The sequence below is a fragment of the Rattus norvegicus genome, chromosome 4 (assembly GCF_036323735.1).
Source record: "Rattus norvegicus strain BN/NHsdMcwi chromosome 4, GRCr8, whole genome shotgun sequence".
In the NCBI taxonomy this organism is placed as follows: Eukaryota; Metazoa; Chordata; class Mammalia; order Rodentia; family Muridae; genus Rattus; species Rattus norvegicus.
This window is the reverse complement of record NC_086022.1, coordinates 26152036-26164766: the sequence shown is the minus strand read 5'-3', so window position 1 is coordinate 26164766 and position 12731 is coordinate 26152036. Positions and strand designations below refer to the sequence as shown.

The following is a 12731-nucleotide window of genomic DNA, read 5'->3' as shown; positions in this document are numbered from 1 at the left end:
GTATGTGCTTTTAATAGGAAAATTCTTTTCAGACCTCAAATTCTGTGTCTCTGTCGCCCTCCCCTGTGGCGGACACCAGCGGTATTCCTCATCTCCAAGGAGTTTGTACTGATGATTCTGGGTCTGACCTGCTTAATTTCCAGCATCTGTAGAGTTAGTTGCAGTTTGATGCCACAGACTCAAACTGAGGATGCAGAAGTAGCGACCTTAACTATTTAACTACTGGGCTCTCAGAACTCATGATTGTTGAACTAGTGAAAACTGCCTCCCTAGTGTGTTCTAAAAGAAAATTCAAGGTGGGGGGAGGTGTGACAGTCACTTTTAGGGGCCCGTGGCCTGCCTGGCGAGGCATTGGCGGGCTTATCTGCTGCAGCTGGTGCTGCGCTGCAGGCTGCTGGCAGCTTGCCCGGGTGGGCGGCAGCGGAGACGCGCGCCCCTGGCGGCGAGGGCGACGTGCTGGTGGCGCTGGGGCCTGCAGAGCCAGCGGGGCTTGCGGGAGCTCTCCTGCGGGCCCGGGCCCTTGCCCCCGCCGCAGCGGGAGGCGTCGCTGGCGCTAGACGCGTGTGGGAGGCGGGGACGAGCCGCAGCGAGCAAAGTCCAGGTCTGCACGCCACCAGCTGTGGCCAACACGCGCGTGAAGTTCAGGTGAGGGAGGACGCGGCGAGAGACTGGGTGGCCGGAGGGCAACTGCAGTGGGACCTGCTGGGGAGCGGCTGCCACCCTTGCCCCAGGCTCTGCGCCTTGGGCCGGAGGTTCCCAGAGCCTGGAAGTCCCCACCTCGGTGGAGCTGAGCTAGGTGCACTTGGACCTGAGACTGTGGTTTCTCCCCAGGCTGAGATGGATCTTGAGGCAGCAAGAAACGGAACAGCGCGGCGCCTGGACGGCGACTTTGAACTAGGCAGCATCAGGTATACAGGACCACAGAGCCACTGGCTTTTCCGTTATAGCAGAGTCCTGGAAAGAAGTTGAGAAAATCGGTTGATGCCTCCGGCCTTTGGGATGAAGTCTTAAGTTCTTGAGGAATGTCTCCCAGGCTCCTTTGGAAATGGGTTCAGAGAGAAGAGGCTGTTTTTCAAAAGCACAACCTCCCTGGGACACGGGTGATTTGAGGAATATTGACGTTGTGTAACATTCACTGTATTTTTCATAAAGTAAACATTTGCAGATCACTCTTTTTAGCCATCATCTGGCTACTCGAGTTAGTAGAAATTCAGACACCTGCTATTGATGGTTGTGTTTTTGAACTAGGAAGCAGCAAGACTTCTTCCCCCCATATTTCTCTTCTTTGCCCCAGTCTTACCCCTCCTCCCATCTGTAGACTGTTTTCCCCCTTTCTCCTTTCTAGGGGGTGACATGGAGAGCAACCTCATCCTTCACTAACTTCTGCTTCGAAATCAGTTTTGTGTCCAAGTTCCCAGAGGGGGAAACCTCTACGCTTCCTCTGCCACTGGGTCTTTCTTCCTCCCTGGCTCTGCTTCTTCCCCAGACACAGTGAATCACCCACACCAGCTTTTTGTCAGGCAGAAGGGCCCAGTCAAGTGTGTGTTGTTTCCTCTTTCGTTGTGGGGATAGTGAATCATTTTCACCCTCAGCTTCAAATAGTTTATGAGGCTATTAGAGTCTCTGAGTTCATGCTAGGCCACCCGGAACAAACTGACATGTGTCATGGAGTTGTCATCTAGAGGGACAGAATTTATCAGCTTCTGTAGTTGGTTCTCAAGCTGCAAGGGGCCTGATTAGCCAACTGAAAAATATGCCTATCTGAATCTTAAACTGAAGCATCGCTTCGGCTAATTTGTTTGGACAGTGGCATCACCCTGTTCATTCTTAGAACCATGGTATTTATTCACAGAAAATTTAGGTCTATCCGTATAGAGTTAGAAAAAACTTGTGGATGGTGTCACTTCTAATAGAAAAATGTGGTTTTGTCATCTGGCAATTTAGACTGGGGATGACTGTGAATCTATTAATAGATGGCATTTTCAGGAAGAAGGCTATTTATGTATTATACTGGCTGAGCGTACTTACTAGTATCAGGAGCAGTCCCTGGAAAAGGTGTAGCAACACTCAAGGCCAAGGAAGTTCTCAGGAAACGCTCACAGAGAAAGAAGGAAACATCTCAAAACCGAAATAAGAAGAGTTAAGACTAACTTGATATTGTAAGATTACAAAGCAAACTATGAGGCTAATTTTTATATAATAATATAATACCAAGTATGGTATGTTCAAGGAAAGCTAAGCCCACTTCCGTTAGGCAGAACAAATCGAGGAGGCAGAATATGCCTATTCTAAACATGAGGCATAGCCTGTGGCATGTTCTCTTTTACATATTCAGTGGCAAATATCCATCTGTTGAAAGGTAACAAGTGTGAAGTAAATTAATGAAGATTGGAGAAACTCAGGAGAACACAGCAGAAGTATCTATCCATTTAAAGGAGGGCGGTTAGGGTAGGTCTTATTTTGAAGTGAATTACTGAGAAAGGGGTAGAACGAAATGGACAGAGAGAGCCATGGGTATTTGGGGAACATCTTCTGGCAGCAATAACTTAGAGCTAAAGTATCCTGAGTTGGGGACTGTATTTGTTGTATTCACAAAGTAGCAGAGAAAACAGGTCTGCCTATCTGAGCTGGGAGTGGGGGGATGCTGTCATGAAGGTACCCGCAGAGCATGCAGACTCTGCAGCCAATATAAAGGTTTCAATTTCCCTCTAAGAAGAAGTAGAGCCATTGTTATTGCCTGAGAAGAGAAGTAGCCTGCGTTCCTAAGTGATTATATTGGCTACAGTTTCCAGGACACTAAAGCAGATATAAACGGAAATGAAGTGGGGGGTTTTTCTAATGGGAATGTAGCAAGAAAAATGAGGAGAAGTAACTGGATCTTAGATATTTCTTGAACGCAGAAAAACATAAGTGATTTGGTAAAGAGTCCCATGTGCATCTTCTCACTCTGTGGACTAACTCCGTAAGGCTGTCGGTGACCCTTTCTTTGCGTATCCATACGTCCTTGTAGTACCTTGGACAGTTACCTTTGTACTTGACTGCCTAGGCGCATTTGTGAAGCCAGATCATTTTGACAATGCTAGTCTTTTTCTATTTAAGAATGTTACGATTCAAAAATCATAGCTACTAAGGCTCGTGTCCAACTGGTTGTTCATAACAGCTTTAAATCTGAACGATTATATCTTACAGCAACCAGAGCAGAGAAAAAAAGAAGAAAGTGAATTTAATTGGCCCGTTGACACTGGTAAGTTGTGAAATACTATGCGGGAATAATCCTGCCTTTCATTCAAATCTGGGGACTCGAGTCAATAGCTCGATGCTTTAAGTCTGTCTGTCTAATGCAGCACTGGATTGCTTCTGCCTTACCTGTGCCTACGGTTTAGGTAGTCGTAAACAATGGCTTTAAGTAACAAGACAGGTGATGAAAAGGGTGGAGTTAGCTGGCTTTGAGCTCACTATGACATTGGGAGATAAAGCAAAGATGAAGTATTTTGAGGCTGGAGATATGGCTCAGTGGTTAAGAGCACTGACTGCTCTTCCAGAGGTCCTGAGTTCAATTCCCAGTAACCAAATGGTGTCTCACAATCATCTGTAGTGAGATCTGATGTCCTCTTCTACTGTGTCTGAAGACAGCTACAGTATTCTCACATACATAAAATAAATATTTCTTCTTAAAAAAAGAAGCATTTCAGAAATACCATGGAAACCCACTGGCTTCAGGTAAATATCTTGATTCATAAAACCCTGTCAGTAACCCCACCCCCAACCCCTGTCCAGCAAAAACGTTTAATGTTGAAAACAACATTTAAAACAAAAAAATGCCCACACTCACAATTATTAGGAAATCAGTGAACCTTGACATGATCCTGGTTTCTGATTCTGTTTCAGGCCATTCCCAGTGTTTTCCAAGGGTAGAAGTAAAGACAACATGGTTTTTATTTCTTTTCCCGAAGAAATCAAATCTGTTTTCATTTGTTATGTGTCTCAGGGAAGGCAGGCCAGGAAAGTGTTCACCCGCTTTGAAAAAATGTGATGTGTTTCAAACAGTCTTTGACAGAAAAAAAAGAAAAAAAGAAAAAAAACAGGAAAGAAAGAATTAAGTGTGTGTCAATTGAAGCCACCAAGTTAGAAAGCAAATGTATGAAAGGGCACCGAACATTTTCACACAACACAGTCCTCTTGTCGGTCCAAGCTCCTGTTCACACCCTTTCCTCTACTCTTTGTCTTTGCTTAAAAAGTTTCCGTGAGAGTAAAATTTTGTTCAATTTTTATTGTGTATGTTTATGCTTATGCTGTATTGACTTACAATAGACAGTGGACCAAGGTCCCAACATGCTGTGTGTCTAGTGGGGCACGACATGTATTGAAGGCAAGTGACGATTTTTGGGAATCTGTTCTCTTCTTTCAAACCTTTTGGTTCCAGACATAAAACTCAGGTCATCAAGCAAGTCTCGAGGGACTTGCTTTTCCCTACTGAGCCACCTCACCAGCCTAGAAAAATAATGTTATTTAGTGCTGTGGATAATACATTGTGAAATAGCATGTGATTTTAATGTCAGTTTAGAACCTGTTTCCTATAGAAAAATGGAAAAAACACATGATGAAAAGTAGAATAATTTGTATTTAATAATTTTAGTTGAAACTGACTTTAAATTTAATCACTCTCTTTCTCCTGAGTAGATGTCTGTGTGGAAAAACCTCAGAACAAAGCTGCTAATAGGATTAGAGGTGTCTTGTTTTGTTGAAAAGGGTCACTAAAAATGAATCTACTGTCTCCTAACTTTAAATTTGACCTTAGATATTTAAGTTTAATTCAACCGACATGGAGTGCATTAAAACCTTCTTCCGTGCATATAATGTCCACTGAAAAGGAAAACCATAGGAAAATCTCACTGGGTGCTCTGAAAGGATGTTGAAAGACCCAAATCTCCTAACTTCCTTCACTTAGAAGCCACCAACAGCAGACCTTGAGGGCACGGGTCCCTTGTAGCCCCTAACATCCCTTTCCATTAGGCCTTCCTGGTTGTCACTGCCTCTGATTTTCTGTGAGCTCTTCCTGGTTCTCACCTTTCCTTTCTTTCCCTCTTCTTGCTTTGCCCTGTGTGCTTGAGTGGAATCTGCCCTCGCTGCCCCAGATGAACTCTGAAGCCCTTGGAGAACAGTTTGCACACATACCCAGTGCTCCCAAACTCAGCCTCCCTGGACAGTGTGAGTCGGTCAAAGACCCACCCACTTCACCATCCTGACTCACTGCATACTCTTCAAATAACCACCATTTGTCTCCAAACGGGAGATGTAGGGGGAAGGGAACAGAGGGTACAGTTTTAAGGAGGGGGAAATGCAGGAGATGGAGAGGAAGCTGAAAAGGGAAATGTAACAGCAGATCTGTAGTCTAGAAGGCAGAGGAGAAAGAACAAAGAGAAATCTACAGAGGAGACCATCAAAAATATTGAGCGAAAGGAGTAAATGGGAGATTAAAAGGACAGTGAATTACTGTCTTCTGAAGTGGTATTTGCTTAGTAAGTAGGAGTGTGTACTTTGCTGTGATAATTGCTATGCACTAAACCTAAAGGTCTTTATAGTTTCTACTTACCTATAACGTAATCCTCAGGACTTCTGCCATGCTCTGTGTAGTCCTAAGCCATCTTCTTTTGCAAGCCTAAAATCCAGACTTCCTCTACATCTCTTCCAGTTGATTCTCTCTCATCTTTCAAGATTCTCAATGATCAAGACTTCCATAAAGTCCAAAGACAGATACTTCATAAAGTTCTTTTTCTGAGCTCTTCCTTACTGAGCTGCTTTTAAAGACTAGTTTCACCCTTTCAAAGGGACCTGGCCTCAAACTGAGAAGGTCCGTTCATTCCTGTTTCTAATTCTGCTGAAGTAGTGTTCCGCACATGCACTGTTCTGAAGGATATGTTTTGTGCATTCGAACTTAACGTTGGTCCCCAGACCACCTTAACTCATTACACACAACACAACCTCTGGGAGATTAAATCGTATTTCTAAAGAGATCCAAATCTTTATTACCTTGATTACATTATAATAATTCACCCGTGCTAAGTGCTAATTAAGTAGAATTAGATGGATCTCTTTTTATATGCATAAAATCATAAAATTACGCTTACAATTATGTGAATTGCAATTCATATACTCTCTAAGATGATAACTCTGATACTAGAACTAACTTGAAACAAAAATCCCCAAAGCATGAATTATTAAATGGAACCTTATTTTTCTCTTTTCAGTTCCGATACTCTGATTGGCAGGATAAATTGTTTATGCTCCTGGGCACCGCCATGGCCATAGCTCACGGATCAGGTCTTCCCCTTATGATGATAGTCTTTGGAGAAATGACAGATAAGTTTGTAGATAATGCTGGGAACTTTTCCTTGCCAGGTAATTGTTTTTTTACCTCTTTTTAAAAAATGCATTACTTTTGTCTAACTGGGTGAAAGGTATTAGAAACTAGTTTTAATTTACGTCATCTGTTTGTTTATTGATTTAGACATCTAGGTGACCCTAAATACTGCAAGGGAATTGTGAAATTTTTTATAGCATTTTTTAAATGCTCGTTTGAATCTCAAAAAGTGAATTGTGATGTTTGACTTTTAAAACAATAAGGAAGTGGCTTTGCAGCTAAACAAAGTGGGATTATAGTGTCTTGATGTAGTGTCTATCCTCTGTGATCACAGAAACAAATATTTTGAAACACTTCAGATAGCACACAGTACTTCTTGGATGTGATAACTTTTATAAGCTTCTGTCTGGGTTTTATCTTTTTCTCTCTTGCCCACTCTCCTCTTTGAAATACCTACTTCCTATGCTTGAGTTTTTTTGAACCGACCAGAGAAACTAGAATTGACACTTTGCTGAATAGCAATGACCTCAGTAGTGATCTAAAGGAATGGAGTCATGAGGGTCCATGTCACCTCAAAAAGGGTCACACCAGCACCATTGTGGTAAGGAGCAGATGGTCATGCTTGTCTTCATAGTAATTAAATTTAATCTAGAAATACTCCCATGGTTTATCCCAAGCCCGAAGGCTTTGTTCTTCAATAAGGATCTAGTTTGTAAAAATAAAACCAAAATGAAGCTGTATCAGTACATCGTCAATAGAATAAAAAAAGAAGAAGAAAGGAAGTTTTCATTACAAATGTAACTGAGTAACATACACTCCATCACTTACATATCATTCTACATGTGTTTTCATAGATCACTGGTTGGAAACTACAAACTACATACTTAGTTGCCATTAAAAGGCATAAACGCAATTATTTAAAGAAAATATGATTGCCTGATAAATTCAGAAGATATGTTTACATTAATGCTGATTAACATAATTCCTCTCAAAAATCCGGTGAGAGTGTTCATAGTATGCTGCTCTCGTTAAGACAGACTTCCATCCCCAGTCTTTCTACCCTCTCAGCTATAATCAGGGCTGTGCATATTTTTTTCCAGGATAAATAATTACACTTTTCTATGAGGAAAAAAAACCTGTTTCAGATGGATTTGAATTGCTAATGCTTTGCCAGTGACCAAAAACCTTAACAGAAATGCTGTAATGTTAAGTTGAGATAGGACAAGGTAACCATAGGGCAATAGGACAAGTTAACAGGCTGCATAGATTGAAATAGGACCAGGTGGTTAGTAGGGCTGGGAAGATGCCTTAGCAGCGAAGAGCATTGGCTCTTCTACAGGACCTGGGTTCAAACCTCGGGACACACATGGTAGCTTGCCAGAGGCCTCCAGGGCCACTGCATGTTTGTGATGGATAAACATACACAAGCAGGCAAAACACCTAAACACATTAAATAAAAATAACTCTTTATTTAAAAAAATGTTGAGCCTAGCATAGTGGGAGCATGACTTCAGCCCCAGTACTTAAGAGGCAGAGGCAGGTGGATCTCTGTGAGTCTGAGGTCAGTCTAGTCTACTTAATGGATTCCAGTACAGTCAGGGTTATACAGAGAGACCTGTCTTAAACGAACCAGCAAACAAACAGATACATAAATAAAGGAGATAATAAAAGTATTTAAAGATGTGTAAAAGGTAGACGTTTTGTGTTGTCTTCCTTTTAGTTCATAGAAGGTTTGATCTGTTACAATTACGTGTGGATTTTTCACTTGTTGCATATTAATTACACATGCATGTTTATGGTGCCCATGGTAGAAGACACCAACTAAAAACTGACTTCTTTTAGGGTTTAAAAAAATCAGATTAGGGTTGGGGATTTAGCTCAGCGGTAGAGCGCTTGCCTAGCGAGCGCAAGGCCCTGGGTTCGGTCCCCAACTCCAAAAAAAAAGAAAAAAATCAGATTAATATAGTGAAAAATACAATGAACTATTACTTAGTCTTTTTAAGGGGAAATTTTTGATACAGGATACAGGATGGATGTACTTTGAGGACATTATGCTAAGTTAAAGAGGAGGATAAATGATGGATTCTGTAAGAATCATCCACTTATGTGGATTACCTAGGCAGTTAAATTCATAGAGACAGAAAGAAGAATGGCACTTACAAGGGACTTGGAGAGGAATATGAGAAGCTACTGTGTAATGGGCATAGGGTTTTAGTTCAGAAGATTGTTGGATAAAAATGCAAGAATATTTACTGGTATTAAACTGTATATTTAAAACCGTCAAGATGGTACACTCATTCTACATGCATTTTTATTACAATTACATTTTAAAAAATCAGCTTAAAACAATTAAATGTATTTATCATGAATGAATTTGCCTTTGGACCAAGTATCATAGCCTTGTTCTTTTCAGTTATGAGGTTTTGCTGTTGTTGTTTTGTTTTGTTTTTCTAGAATAATTCAATAACTTGCTTCTTTGGAGCAGTTTGCTTGTTTTTTTACTTGTAACTAATGATGCAATTGCATGGCTTTGAAGTTGAATGAGGCAGGCAGGTACTTTGTGCTAAGGGCCAGATTCAAGGTCTCTCTAGGGAAACTGCCCAAGCAAGAGATTACTGGGGAGGTAGACTCAAGAGTTAACAACTCTGTCACAGTACCCTCTATTATAAATGCTTGGGTTTTGACCCTTGGCTCTCTGAAACCACATGGTCACAGGCCATATTGCCTGTCATGGAGAATTTGCTACGGGAAGCCCCGTGAATTTCTCATGAGTAATTCATTCTTATGTAGTTTGTGGAAGTAATAGTCTCATACCACATTCTCTTTGGAGAAAAATGATGTCATCAATGAACTCACTCCAATTTTAGAGTGTTCATTGCTATGTTTAGAGATAATAGCATAGAGCTAGAGCTCATTGGGGTTGTGTACTCAGAAGAAGTTGCAGCTTATCAAATAGTGTTTTGTTTTGCTTTGTTTTTGAGCATGTTATTTAGAATGGGTGGATTCTTGGGCGTCTAGTCTTCATGGAAGCCAAGTGAGATGGAATGTTAGAGGGGGAAAGGTTTAAATTACAAGAGGCTCTAACAATGACTTACTGTGAACACAGCCCATCCTTGTCAGTGGAGTGAAGCTACTTCATGACAGGATTGCGCTCTCACAATGCTCTGGTTGTGCACAAACTATGGACAAGCATCCAAAACCTTAAGAACAGAGTCATAGAAAACAGCTCATCTGCAGAGTATCAAAGAGTTGATTATTGCTCAGGACAACTCTGTCTGACTATAATGATCTAGCAAATTCCGTGGGGGGATTGCCGCAGTTTCGACGTTCTTGTGTTGCTTCATGCAGAGAAGACAAAATGAACTTGAGCTCTGAGTTACATTAACTAGCTGCACAGCACCCAAACTGCCTGAACAGACACCATTTGTTTTGATGCTGGACATTTCTGTGTGATACAGGAATTCCTAGGCAGACTCCAGAAAAGTGGGTGTCAATTCACTTTGAGAGTCTAATGTGATGATCTAGATACTTTCTCTATTCCTTAATGCCTCCTTATTAATCAGATCCTGCTCTCAATAGTTGGGTGGCCATGGCCAAATTGCTAAACCAGTGTGGTGCTACTATTTTAAAATAGCGTTTGAAAGATGATTGTGGATGGACTGATGGAATCGTATTGGTTACTTATGGAAGGCCTCTAGGATGCAATAAATGTTCAGTGGATGTGGGGGGAGCAGTCAAGAGCATGGAAGTGACTCAACCAGTCTATCATTTTCCTTCGCCATCCAGCAGAGGTCAATTTTACAGGATCTCCCTAAAATGAAAATGCAGCTTTAAAGCATTCCTCATTTTCATGGTATGGAAGACATTGGGTTAGCAATCTCCATCCCATCACAGTAGAATCAGCTGGAACATTCTAAATCAGTGAGATGGACTGGTGTGACTAGGTCTGGGTAAGATCTGGAAAGTATTTCATATCCAGAGTTCCCAATAACTTTTAAAGACTAAACCACGTAATCAACTGGAACTCTTTATAAGGCACACATTTTAAATGGCATCTGAGGAGGTTGGGTCCAGGCTCTTTGCAAACTTCCAATCCCCTGACTCTTCCGGGAGCCCCCTGTACACGTTTGTCTGACTGTGTCCAGGCACCTGGGGCACTGGATCTCCTGGAGACACGGAGGAGAGGTTCTCACCCAGAATTATACTGCCCTTCTTGGCCTGGGACTCTTGGAAAGGACTAGGTAGGATCTGAAATGTTCATAGATTCACATTTTCAGGGGTGTGCAGGGATGGGGAGATGGAGGGCGGGGTGCTCATTAAGTTGTGTTATCCTTGTGGAGAGATTTAAAAGGTAGGGGTGTGAATAGATAAAACCTTAAGATTTCACTTAATTTCTAAATTCAGGGAGAGAAATACCCAGTGATTTTTACAAATTCCGAAGTTCCAGGACAACTTAACTGACCCTCAATCCAGACATAGTCTGATTCTCCATGTTTAATTGCTAGGAAGGGGGAGGGCCCACAGAACGGACCAGAAGAGAAATAAAATGAAGGGATCCCTCAAAGAGTTGACAGCTAAGCGAAGCCTTTTACATCGGTAGGGGAAAAACCACAGTAACGGGCACTGCACTCCGGCTGCACTCCTGGCAACTGACCCTGACACGGTTGAAATAAATTTCAACTTTTTATCTTCCTTTGGAGAAAGATAAGAAGGGCACACAGCTACATGGCAGCAAGAAAACATGACCCCTGGGCCATTCGCCCGGGATGAAAGGATAAAGAACACTTCCTCTCCTGGGACGGCAGAGAATGGGAAGTGCCTGCCTTCTCCTTGCTCAACAATGCTTCAGGGATATTTTATTCAGTAATATATTTCACAAGTGCTGTAAATAGATGATGCTTACTTTTTCCCTTCATTGTGTGTGTGTGTGTGTTTTTTTTTTTAAGTGGAAATAAGTCATCGCCACACAGATCGATGAAGCAGAGTCATCTGAGAGCAAAGGGCACACTGTGTAACTTTGTGGCTGTGTGGCTTTAGACGTGTCTGTTTCTCTCTGCTTCCCTTTTCTTTTCCATAAAGTGAAACTTTTTGAGATAGTGTTATCTCACGTTGTTGTTATGAAAGCTAAAGGATGTGGAGTGTTCAGAACAGAGCCTGGCATTTAACAAACACTCAATGCATAGTAGTTGTCATTTAAACAACTAATGGCAGGTTTGTTTTTTGTTTTGTTTTGTTTTGTTTTTTATCCCATTAGCTCACAATAATTAGTATGGTTCTTTTCAGTTAATGCTGCCGAACACACACATACCTAGTATGTTAATAAACAAGATGCACTGTAGGGCTTGACTAGTTAGCCCTTGAGATCCTGTGGCTTATTTCTGAGTCACTCAGTTGGGATTTTCTTCTTTGTAATGGAAGTAATCTGGCCTTTCCCTTACTTATGTTGTTGGGAAGCAGGAAAAAAAAAAGGGGGATACAAGTAAAAAGTTACAAAAGCAAGTTTTTTGAATCACTAAGAAAACAGCAGTGTCCACCAAACTTGATAATTGTCTCCACTCTGACCTCTGCCTTCGGTGTACACCTCTGGGTCTCCGCCTTCAGTCACACATTCCATGATGCCTTAGGAGGCTGCTTTGCCACAGAACCAGGAGTTTGTAGATGGGGTAGAACTGGACCCGTCTCCCCCCAGCTGGACCTACACACTTGCAACTATGTTTCAGTGAACTAAAAAGTACCCTTAGGGGTAAAAAAAAAAAAGTTTTCTTTGAGAAACTTAACTGCAGCATCTTCTACATATTGTTCACATAGTTACATTCTTAACAGATTTTTTTTTAAACCCAGCAATTCCTGTTAATAGTCCCTCTTTTTTGAAATGACTTTTTTTTGTTTTTATTTAGTGAATTTTTCATTGTCAATGCTAAATCCAGGAAGAATTCTGGAAGAAGAAATGACTAGGTAATTTGTGTTTGTGTATATATTGTGCGCTACTTTTAACATTCCATTTTGAAAAAGCGATCTGGTACTACAGAGTTGTGAAACTATATAACACACCCAATTTCTTTCCCCACCTCCTCTTATTGTGCCCCAGCCCCCAGTTTCATAAGTTGCTTTTCTTATGACCTCTCACTTGTATATGACTCCTCACAACAGGTATTCTTATAAGTAACCATAGTGATTATCGCTTTAATAAAGTTAATAAAACAGTTATTTACCATCTTCGTTCCCATTTTGTCACTTTGATTTCAGCACATCGATGGCATCCACAGCCCTTCCAGTCTTCCTGACAGAAACCTCAAAAGCCTGCAGCACAATAATTATGTCTGGTTGCATTTTAATGGTGCTTACTGACTAAATGGGGCTTTCTGTACAC

General features: G+C 41.5%; 1 protein-coding gene across 4 annotated transcripts in view; it reads left to right on the top strand.

Moving 5' to 3' along the window:
• Positions 1-326: 326 nt before the first annotated feature.
• The window catches only part of Abcb4 (ATP binding cassette subfamily B member 4), a 57546-nt gene continuing 45141 nt past the window's right edge, over positions 327-12731 (top strand). The window contains exons 1-5 of one of the 4 annotated variants that reach the window (XM_008762697.4): positions 441-645; positions 832-908; positions 3190-3244; positions 6249-6399; positions 12259-12316. In XM_008762697.4, the coding sequence (XP_008760919.1) occupies positions 838-908; positions 3190-3244; positions 6249-6399; positions 12259-12316 (335 nt within the window). In that variant the 5' untranslated portion in view covers positions 441-645; positions 832-837. 4 annotated transcript variants of the gene reach the window in all.